Source organism: Quercus suber, unplaced genomic scaffold (assembly GCF_002906115.3).
Source record: "Quercus suber isolate HL8 unplaced genomic scaffold, Cork oak 2.0 scaffold_349, whole genome shotgun sequence".
Classification (NCBI taxonomy): Eukaryota; Viridiplantae; Streptophyta; class Magnoliopsida; order Fagales; family Fagaceae; genus Quercus; species Quercus suber.
Window position 1 is genome coordinate 244,343 of NW_027069801.1, and position 11,865 is coordinate 256,207.

The 11,865-nt window shown below is 34.8% G+C and overlaps 2 protein-coding genes and 1 non-coding gene across 3 annotated transcripts; 1 reads left to right on the forward strand and 2 right to left on the reverse strand.

Moving 5' to 3' along the window:
- Positions 1-4,508: 4,508 nt before the first annotated feature.
- On the reverse strand, positions 4,509-5,552 carry LOC111998292 (uncharacterized). Its single transcript, XM_024030390.2, has one exon. It carries the CDS (start codon positions 5,550-5,552, stop codon positions 4,509-4,511), a length of 1,044 nt encoding a protein of 347 aa, XP_023886158.2.
- An 87-nt stretch (positions 5,553-5,639) lies between these two features.
- On the reverse strand, positions 5,640-6,852 carry LOC111998291 (uncharacterized). The gene is made up of 3 exons (XM_024030389.1): positions 6,707-6,852; positions 6,108-6,577; positions 5,640-6,052 (listed from the first exon to the last, which is right to left on the reverse strand). The coding sequence occupies exons 1-3, from the start codon at positions 6,850-6,852 to the stop codon at positions 5,640-5,642; spliced, it is 1,029 nt and encodes a 342-aa protein (XP_023886157.1).
- Positions 6,362-6,468, forward strand: LOC111998319 (small nucleolar RNA R71). The gene has a single exon (XR_002881446.1). It is a non-coding gene; the product is annotated as a small nucleolar RNA R71 (small nucleolar RNA).
- Positions 6,853-11,865: the final 5,013 nt, after the last annotated feature.

Genomic DNA, 11,865 nt, shown 5'->3' on the forward strand with positions numbered 1-11,865 from the left:
AAGCGTAGTGATGTGGAGCTTAAGCGTGAAGAGCTTTCCACAAAGTTTGATGAAACCAATCAGATAATTGGAGCATTAAGGTTTGAGAATAACTTCTTGGTTGAGAAGATCAAGAAGCTTGAGGTAGAACTATTCCAAGTCAAAGCTCAACTGGAAAGGACTTCAAGCGCTAAGCTCGATGAAATGCTCAGTCTTCAAAAATCTACTTCCGATTGAACCGATTTAGGGTATGATTTCTCTTCTCCTAGTATTGCTTTTACTAGTTCCACTGTTTTTGTTCTTCCTACTAATAATATTGAAATTGAGAACACCAATGTCAAAATTGATTTAGCTAGTGACAACATAGACAAGGATAAATTTATCTTAGGAGCACTCGCTAAACAAGATAAGAAAGAAGTTAAAAACCCTAGGGCTAAGAAGGCTAACTCCATCTTCTTTTGCTCCTCTTGGAGATCTTCTCAAAGCCCTCATGTTCCTTTCAAACTTGAATAATTTTAATTCTTCCCCCTTACCACCGAAACAAGGATTTGCAAGACGGAAAGATTCTTTCAAGGTGTGGAAGGAAAATGGCACCAAGTGATTCTGTTACTTCTTCTCTCTCTCCCCTACTTGTTTTTGTTTGCATTACTTGTGTGTTTTTGCTTTCAAGTTTTGAGTCAGTCTAGTTTTTATGCTTTATTTTGTTTAACATGTTTTTGTTTGTTTTCAGTTTTGTTTATTTTGTTTTTGATATAAAAATAAAAAAATAAAAAAAATTGAAAAATAAGAAAAGTACAAAAATAATGTGTTTATGTACATTGGTATTTGTGTACCTTGGATGGCCATTGAAACAAAGTTTTCTAAACTTTGTATCTTTTGTGGCTTAGATGAGCAACTCTATGTACAATTAAGTAAGTGAGCTTTGTGGCTCGTGTGTGTGATGAGTAAGATTAAGTAATCTCTTATACTTAACACTCGTATTACTATTTTTGATGAGAAGGACTAGAAAATCCTAAGACAAAGGCATAAATAATCATCTCACAACTGTTGCCTGCCAATCATGAAATGACATCTGTGTGCTTCGGCATAGCAAAATTGGAATGTCAAAAGCTTAACATCATTGAGTATTTTTTTTCTATCTCTTATATGCCCATGCATGATTTGCTTAAAAAGAAAGATATGCAAAGAAAAATTAAAAGCAAAAAGATCAAAATGATTTATTTATGATTGCAAGTGTGTATTCTAAGAGATGTGGGAGTTATAGAATGTACCTAGAAGGTGATAGTCCCCATTAAACAGTTATGATTGTGTGTGAGTTAAAGTGATTTTCTCATATGTCAAATTGTCATAACATTTATATACTTATGCAATCTTGCGATGTTTTTCACACACAGCACGCAATATTCTTTGCTACTCGTGACACATGTGTAGGTACAATGTGATTTTGCCATCACAAGGTTTACATATGTTAATGTACGCTCACTAAATTGTCTTGACTTGTTTTTAAAATATAAAATTGGTTAGACTTATTGTGTGTGTGTGTGTGTGTGTGTGTGTGTGTGTGTGTGTGTGTGTGTGTGTGTGTGTGTGTGTGTTTGGGATCTATGTGCTTAATTTTTTTTTTTTTTTGGTTGAAAGATGATTTTGAGAGTTCAAAATTGTTCGCGTAAAATAATCTGCAAGGCACAGAATCGTAAAAGTAGTAAAGTGTTTTTAGAAAACGAATGTCGAACCCACAAGGATTAACTATGTTATTGAATACCGAAATTACTAAATTAATTATATTTGGAAAATCGAAAATAAATGGAACGTTCTATATTCTAATTAAATTAAACTATTTAATAAAAATAAATCTACGAATAAAAAATTAACAAAGTGTAAAAAACCTAACAGTGTAAAAATATGATAAGAATGGATCTAGAGCAGTTGATTTCACCTAACAAATCCCACACAATTTATTCTTCCTAATTATTAAATTCTAATAATCTCCCGTTGATGATTAAAAATTCCTTAAGTATTCAATATCTTCTCTCGAATAATATCAAAAATATCTTCAACTAACAATTCCATATCTCTATGTGAATTTAATTAATTGGAGACTCATTACGTACTTTGAATTTTTTGAAAAATCACACTAGTCGCGGTTAAGCATCTCTACTTTCGCTCAACTAATGGTGTTTAATTCTAGAACTAAAATAACAAATCACCTCTCGGTCTCATTGTAATTCAATTGATCAAACATAATTTGTAAAAAATAGTAAGCATTAAGAATAAGAATTAAACACTCAATCATGAAATATTAAAAATAAAATAATCAGAAAATAAATTGTGTGTTCATTGCTAGACTACATCAACGCTCTAGAAAATAAAATTTAGTTCATAATAAAATGAAAAGAAAACAAATAAAACTTATGTCTTTCATCTGATGGTTGATCAACATGAAGCTCTCGCCTTTGCCTCAGATCCTCCTCTTCAAAAGACTCCCAAAAGAAATCTTCATGCGCAGCCCCCTTTTCCTCTCAGGTTTCTCTTCTTTTCTTTTTTTCCCTAAAGAGCCTTTAAATAGGTCAAGGAATCCTATTCCCGTTTGGAGAAAATCCCAGATTTTTAGGCTTCACTTAACCGAAGATTTTGGCCCATTTAAGTCAGAATTCGGACTTTTAGTAACTACAAAGTTGTAGCCCTTTAAGTTAACTTTCCAGCCCAACTTGAATCATCTCGATTGGATATCTGAGCCAAAGTTATGCCGAAAATACTAACTGATGTGCAAGCTGGAATCCTAATCGAATTGGACTTGGATTTTGTACAAAACCTTTGATTTCTGTCTTCTCATTTCTTCAAAGACAAATGAATAGATAAATATAAATAAAATCAAATCAAATCAAAAGAAATAAAGGAAAACTAACAATTTTAATAAATAAGAGGATAATAAAAATCATGTAAAAATTACACTTATCAAATTCCCCAAACTTAAACTTTGCTAGTCTCGAGCAAAGAAAAAAAAAAAAAAAAAACAACTAAAACAAGCTTTGCTTCATAAATTGATTTTTTTTTTTTTTTTTTCTTCTTGCCTCAAAGATCTGCATAAAGCTTATAATTCAAAGGAATCATTCCAAATTAATCAAGTCCAAAAGTTAATTCAAAACTCAACTCCATCACATTATCATTCTCACTTCATCATTAGCTTCATGGATAGTTTTATGCAAACAAGTAAATAAGATACAGATCTCTAAAAACTCTATAAGCTTGCTTTTTAAATCACTCTCCACTAATATAAAACAAAATATTACCCAGGATCAATAGGCCTTTATTAGGCTTGTGATGTATGGATATAGTGGGGCTATAAGAAAAGATAAGGTTCAAGCAAATAGAGCATTCTCACTTCTAAAATATAACTTTTTCTCAGTCTTTGAATATCTCAAAATACCTCTCTTCATCAAAAGATTTTTTTCTTACTTCAAGTCGTCACTTATCTTTTGACGTGAATGCAGGCATTTGTGATGGATGCACCCAGTTACTCAACAAGTCACAAACTTGAAGTGCTTTTGCATACTCATATTTCAAGTTACAGTTTGACGTAAGACTAAACATTGGTAATGAATACCCCTAGTTACTAAGCAACTCAAAACATTGGAGTAAATGGAACTTTGTACAATTTTTTTTTTTTTTCAAACACTCATATATCTTCTCTTTTCTTCAACCCAGTGTAAGAATAGATCAGTTGGATAACTAGGGATAGAGATAATAAAGAGGTAAGCTTGAAAGGCTCAATCGATTCAAAGAATGCCTAAATCACTTCCCAAGTAATATTCTGTATAAGATTTCTCCATGAGAGTAATTCAAAAAGTTCTAGAATAAGTAGAGATCATCAAAATTTACAAAATTCACATTAAATTTCTCTAGGTATGCACAATGATTAATGATCATATCAAATTAAACAAGATCAAGTAAAGAATTAACAATTGGACTTACACAATGAGAATGATTCCTAAAAATTATAAGAATTTTCAACCATATTCTTATCATAGGCAATTTTTTTTTTTTTTTTGGGAATAAATAAAATAAATTCCCTTTCCCCAAACTTAAATTTCACATTGTCCTCAATGGGAAAAAAGAAGAAAAACTAAATAAAAGAATGAGAAAGAAGAAGAGATCCCCTAATTTGTAATTGAATATTTTTCCTTGAGGTGCAGTCATGTACCCATTGAAGATTTCTTTGGTCTCTTTATTCCTACAAAATGAAAGAAAAAAAGAAAAATAAATGAAAAATAAAAACATAAACATAAAAATAAAAAACTTGGGTTGCTTCCCAAAAGCACTTTATTTAACGTCTGTAGCTAGACGTTATCCTCCATTAAAATCCTGTGTGTACAAATTGAAGGGCTAATTCCTTTGATGTCAAAGATGGTCCAACCCAAAGCCATTTTGTGTTCCCGCAAGATTCTCAGCAACTTTTCCTCCTCTACATCACTCAAAGAACTATTAATAATAACTGACAAAGTAGAGTCTTGGCCTAAGAAAGCGTACCTTCAATTTGATGGAAGTGGTTTGAGCTCAAGTTTAGGAGGTTCCTTTGGTGGAGATGTTGGCTGACATGATTTTAGGTCTTCCACTTTTGGTTGCATTGAAGGAGGAAAGAGTGGTGTAGCCTCCAAATATCTTTCACACTCTTTAACCTCTTCATCGTTGAATTTAACAGGTGTAGAGTGAGTAAGACATACCTCAAGTGGTAACTTTTGAAAATCAATTGCACAAATCTCATCGGCCATGATCATGTCTCGGTCACTTATTTGAAAACAAGAATGTGTCGCGGAAGGAAATTCCATAGACTTAAATACATTAAAAGTGACCTCATCCTCTTCAACCCTCAAAACAAGTTTTCCTTGCTGGACATCAATTAAGGTCCTCCCCGTCGCAAGGAAAGGTCGACCCAATATCAAAGGGATCTCCTCGTCCTCATCCATATCAAGGACAATGAAGTCAGCTGGGAAGATGAACTTGTCAACTTTTACTAATACATTTTCAATGACTCCTCTTGGATATTTAATGGATTTATCCGCCAATTGTAAAGAGATAGTGGTCGGCTTTACTTCTCCAAGACCCAATTTCCAGAAAACAGAGAAAGGCATTAGATTAATACTTGCCCCTAAATCACATAAAGCTCTATCAAAATAAGATTTTCCTATAGTGCAAGGGATAGTGAAACTCCCCGGATCTTTCAGCTTAGGCGGCAACTTCTTTTGTAAGATTGCACTGCTCTCCTCTGTCAGCATTACTATTTCATGCTCCTCCAATTTCCGCTTCTTTGATATAATATCCTTCAAAAATTTAGCATATTTAGGCATTTGTTCGAAAGCTTCAATGAGAGGAATATTAATATGCAATTGCTTAAATATACCTAGAAATTTAGAAAACTGATCATCCACATTGTTTTTTTGTAATCTTTGCAGAAAAGGAACTGGTGGATCATAAATTGAAGGAGAATAAGTCTCAAAAGTAACTTCCATAGATTTTTTGGATTTTGAAGCTCTTTCATTCTCCTTAGTCTTCTCAGCTTGCTCCACTTCTTTCATCTCTAACTCGGCTTCCTTCACCTTTGACTCCTCATTATCCACAGCTTCATCTTGTTTGGCATTTATTACTTTTGGCTCCTTATATGTTCATCCACTTCTCAATGATATTGCCTTTACATGTTCTTTCGGATTGGTGATAGTGTTGCTTGGCAAAGTTCTTGTAGTCCTCTCTATGAGCATGCTTGAGAGCTGACCGATTTGCACCTCAGGATTGCGGATTGAAGCTGAGTTGTTTTGGATCGCCATATTTGTCTTCTGTATGTACTGCATGAACATGTCCTCAAGTGTCAGCTTCTTCTCTTGCTGTGGAAATTGCTGAGGTGGTTTAGCCTGCCCTTGGTTATTGCTCCATGAGACGTTGGGGTGATTCCTCCATCCAGGATTGTACGTGTTCGAGTATGGATTATTTTGATGTTGAAAATTTGACATGTAATTTGCTTGTCCATAACTCAATTGGGCAAAAGGATTTCCCACTTGGCAGTTAGCACTTGAATGATTTCCTAAACAATGATCACAAACAACATTAGTTTGAATAGCATTAACATTCATTTTTACCTAGTTGTTGAGACAAAGTTGCCATTTGTGCCGCCAATGAGGTAATAGAATCAAGTTCTAAAACTCCAGCTGTCTTTCTTGGCATTGCTCTTTCTGTAATCCATTGATAGTTGTTGGATGCCAATTCTTCTAGAAGTTCATAGGCTGCCTCATGAGTTTTACTCATTAAAGCTCCACCAGCTGCTACATCAACCATAAACCTGTTTGTACCTCCTAGACCATTGTAGAATGTTTGCACTTGAAGCCTTTTTGGAAGGTCATGATGAGGACACTTTCGCAATAAATCTTTGTACCTCTCCCATGCTTCATATAATGATTCACCCTCAAATTGGATGAACGTGGTGATATCATTCCTTAGCTTTGTTGTCTTTGCGGGAGGGAAATATTTTGCTAAAAATTTTTGTGCCAACTCCTCCCATGTAGTAATGATGCCAGGTGGCAAAGAATTCAACCAAACTTTTGCTTTATCCCTAAGTGAGAAGGGAAAAAGCCTTAGTCAAATCGCATCATCTGTCACTTCGTTATGTTTAAAAGTATCACAAATTTCCAAGAAATTTACAATATGGACATTAGGATCCTCTTGTGACTGCCCCCCGAACTGGACAGTCTGCTGTATCATCTGAATGATGGCCGATTTGATCTCAAAATTATTGGCTTGTATGGCTAGCCTCCTTATGCTCGATGTAGCTCCATTTACCGAGGGCATAGCATAATCTCTTAATGCCTTTTGCTCTTGATCGGCCATATTAGATAGAGATGTGTTGGCCTCTTTCTTCTTTTCTTTCTTGAGCTGACGTAAGGTTCTTTCAATTTTAGTATCAAAGAGTGTATGCTCTGATAGTTTAGATCGGGGCATGCACTTCTAATTCCTGAAAAGAAAGAAAACAAACTCAGATGCACCTAATTAATTTTTTTTTTTTAGTAAATAAAATAAAATCCAAAGTAGTAAATATCTAGCTAGTATCAATATCAATGACAAATAGTTAATCCCCGGCAATGGCGCCAAAAACTTTTTCGCGTAAAATAATCTGCAAGTGCACAGAATCATAACAAGTAGTAAAGTGTTTATAGAAAATGAATGTCGAACCCACAAGGATTAACTATGTTATTGAATACCGAAATTCACTAAATTAATTACTATTTGGAAAATCGAAAATAAATGGAACGTTCTATTCTCTGAATTAAATTAAACTATTTAATAAAAATAAATCTACGAATAAAAAGAATTAACAAGGTGTAAAAAACCTAACAGTGTAAAAATATGATAAGAATGGATCTAGAGCAGTTGATTTCACCTAACAAATCCCACACAATTTATTCTTCCTAATTATTAAATTCTAATAATCTCCCATTGATGATTAAAAACTCCTTAAGTATTCAATATCTTCTCTCGAATAATATCAAAAATATCTTAAACTAACAATTCCATATCTCTATGTGAATTTAATTAATTGGAGACTCACTGCGTACTTTGAATTTTTTGAAAAATCACACTAGTCGCGGTAAAGCATCTCTACTTTCGCTCAACTAATGGTGTTTAATTCTAGAACTAAAATAACAAATCACCTCTGAATCTCATTCTAATTCAATTGATCAAACTATAATTTGTAAAAAATAGTAAGCATTAAGAACAAGAATTAAACACTCAATTATGGAAATATTAAAAATAAAATAACTCAGAAAATAAATTGTGTGTTCATTGCTAGACTACATCACTGCTCTAGAAAATAAAATTTAATTCATAATAAAATTGAAAAGAAAACAAATAAAATTTATGTCTTTCATCTGCATTGGTTGATCAACATGAAGCTCTCGCCTTTGTCCTCAGATCCTCCTCTTCATAAAGACTCTCAAAGGCAAATTCTTCTATGCGGCAGCCCCCTTTTCCTCTCAGGTTTCTCTTCTTTCTCTCTTTTTTTCTCTAAAGAGTCTTTAAATAGGTCAAGGAATCCTATTCTCGTTTGGAGAAAATCCCAAATTTTAGGCTTCATTTAACTGACGATTTTGGCCCATTTAACGTCAGAATTCGGACTTTTGGTAAACTACAAAGTTGTAGCCCTTTAAGTTAAATTTCCAGCCCAACTGAATCATCTCGATTGGATATCTAAACCGAAAGTTATGCCAAAAATACTAACTGATGTGCAAGTTGGAATCCTAATCTGAATTGGACTTGGATTTAATTGGCTTAGCCCCACTTTGCATGTAAAGCCCTTGTAGATTAATCTGAATCTTCTCATTCCTTCAAAGAACAAATGAATAGATAAATATAAATAAAAATAAAACCAAATCAAAAGAAATAAAGAAAACTAACAATTTTAATGAATAAGAGGATAATAAAAATCATATAAAAATTACACTTATCAAAAATGACGTTTGGATCCTTGGTTGAGTTGCATGCTTGATTGCATTCATATCTGTGTTTTTCTCTTCTTGAAAAATTGTTTTTAAGCAATCTCGACAGCTCCTTGATATCTTTCGACACCTGGCTTATCTATCGAGCTCATCTATTGTTATTCATTGCAATCTTGACACTTTTCGATAGCTAGGTGGATCGATCGAGAAATCTCTTGTCCCCTTGATAGCTCCTCGATACCTCTTCGATCTATCGAGCTTATTTTGTTGTGGACACCTCTCAACAGCTGCATCTGTCGAAGCGTTTAAAGCTCAACACCTATCTCTACACCTCTTAACACCTCTATCTGTCAAGAATTACTGAACTTCTATATAAAGGTTCTGTGTGATCCAAACTTCATTTCCTCAATCTCTCTCAATTTGTTTGTGTCTATTCATCTCCCAAACACTCTTTTCTCTCTCTAAACCTCTTCCTCAAGGATTTTTCAAGCTTATTCAAGTTCTTCCTCACTTGGTAAATGTCTAAATCTCTCATTTTCATGCATTTCATGGTTTGTAACCTAAGTTTTTGGGATTTTTGGAAATTTTGGGGTTTTTCAAAATCAAAGAGGATTTTGCAAAATTTTTGGGATGGGTTTTGAAGATTTGATCTTAAAAACTTTATACATTGCATCTCATGAGCATTATAACAGTATTGTCATGCATTTAGATGTGTGCAACTGATTGTGTGCTGGTAGGATTGGATTAGGCTGAGCACATGATGCAATTATTTCTACACGTCACATGCTCATGCATTTTCATGCATATGTACCTTATATCCAATATATATTTTTGTATATTTGAACTGTTTGGGACTTTTTTGAGTGTTTCTTTCTTCCCCTTTACTCTCTAATTTATGTTAGTACGTCAATGGCACCGAAATGTAAGTCTGCTTCGTCCTAGAATCCTCTTCATTCCGGGGCATCTTCGTCTTCTAATCCCACCCCATCTTTTGTTCAGTTCTGTGATAAGGATGACTGAAAGGACTTCTTGGAGAACTTCTCTAGACGAGGCATTCATTCGAAATGCCGAGTCATCTTGTCGAACTTCTCCAACACTGACCTACCCACTGTCATTCACAGTAGGGGCTAGGAGTCATTATATGACATCTCAGTCACATGTCTTTCTATGCTGATCTAGGAGTTCTACTCCAACATGCATGGACTGGATACTTCTGTACCTCTTTTTCATACTTGCGTTCGAGGTACGCGCATAATGGTCACACCGAATATTGTATTCGAGGTGCTCCATATCTCGAAGGTAGGCATCCTAACTACCCCGGTTGTGAGCATCTTTGGACTGTGTCCAAAGACGAGATGATTTCCATTTTTTGCGAGTACCTTTCTGATTAGGGTGATCGTCAATTTACTCAATGTTCAACCTTTGCTAAAGGTCCTAGAATCATGAACATGGTTATGACTTTTGTTTTGCACCCTCTTACTCATTATAACTCTATCACAAAGCCCTGTGCTAGATTTTTTCTTTCCCTTCTTGAGCATCTCATTATTGATTTTTCCTTCACATTTCATTCTTTCTATTATAGATGTGTATAGGGATATGGAAACTCGTGATAAGCTCATCTTCCCTCCAACTATCACATAGATTTTATGCCATTTTTCTATTCCTTTTCCCTCGTCCGACCACTTCCACATTATATGTGCCATTAACTATGCTACCATTAAACAGAGCGAGGTGCAATTTTGATTGAGGTAGTCCGGTCTAGCATCTCTTCCCACTCCTTTAGCTCCATCCACTTCCGCTCCCTCTACTTCAGCGAGAGGTGTAACTCTTGACGCGATCATGGCGCAGCTTCAGTGCATGGATGCTCACCTTGACACTCTCACTGATGAGTTGTGTCATGTGAACACTCGTGTCGACCGTATTGCTAGACGGTAGGCTTGCCTTCGTGGCTTTGTGGAGTCTCCCTCTCCTCCTCCTGAGGCGTCTGAGGCATCCAAGGACGATGATGACTCTAACGACGATGTTGATGGTGAGGATGGAGATGCTAGCTCTTCCAGCTCTGACGAGATGTCTACTTGACACTCTTACCCTTTGTCACTCGTGAAAAAAGGGGGACTAGTTTTGGTTGTGAAAATAGTCACACTTAAGGGAGGGAGTTAGTATAGGAGATTTTTGTTAGGGGGAGTGTGCACATTGAGGGATGTAGTGAGGATTTTATGTATCTTTTTCTTTTCTTTCTATTTTAGATACATTGTTCCTGTACCTTAGATCTTTTGATCATATTATGATAACAAACCTTGTACTTGTTTATATACATACATACATACATACATTTGAGGTTGTTATTATAGTTTCTTTTCACCTATCTCTCCATGTGTTGTTTATTTTCTTTCTTTATACATATGTTTCTTATAATTGTATGCAATTTATTATTTCTGTTTCACATAAAGATGCCTTGATGAGTTTTGTTTAAAGTATTTCAAAAATACAGGTTGTCAAAGTCTTTCTTGCCATAGACTTTTTTCTTGCAAAGTTTTTCAAGAGTTTGTGTTAGGACAAATTTTATTGTATGTAAAAAGTGAATATGAGTTGAGTGATTTATGACTTCTCTCATATGTTCATTTGTTTGTTGTGGTTTTGTCACGGATTGCCAAAGGGGGAGATTGTTAGGACATATGTGATTCACTTGTTAGAAACATATGTTACTATTTTATGTAATTGGCTAATCCGTTGATAAAACGCACTTCACTTGTAATTTGGTAGATATAGGATGTGTTTAATACTTCAAGAAACCTTGTTTCAAGCTCAAGTGAAAAAGCCATGCAAGTTTGTCCAAGATTCAAGTCTGAAAAGTGCCTATCATTAAAGCTCAACAGCTAGCTATCTATCGAGACTTGTAGAGCTATTGAAGCCTATGGCTTAACAGCAGCTTGACAAATAGGGTATCTGTTAAGGTTTATGAAGTTCAGTTTTTCAGGACTGTTTTTCATTCAATCCGTGATTGTATATTTGGGCTTTCTTTTCTTACCACCTTAGACATATAAAAGGATTATTTTAAGGGCCATCAAAGGTAGGAACAAGTTGCACAAGTGTTGAGCAAAGTTTGTTCAAGCAAATTGTGACCAGAGATAAAATTTACCCTAATTCAACTTTCTTTTGAAGAAGTTGCTGTGTTTGTGTATCGTAGGGTTTTGTAACCAAGGAGCTTTTCAATCTTCATTGTGTGATGAACTGAAGAACTTTGCAACCAACAACCTTCTCTAGTTGGTGATTGAAGTCATATACTGGGATCAGCGCAATTGGTTAGTCACGTACTGAGTGCCGTACATTTATAAGGAGAGATTGTCATTACAGAACAAGTCCAATTGGGTATTGGGGTAAGGGTTCAACTGCAGGTCGGTATAAG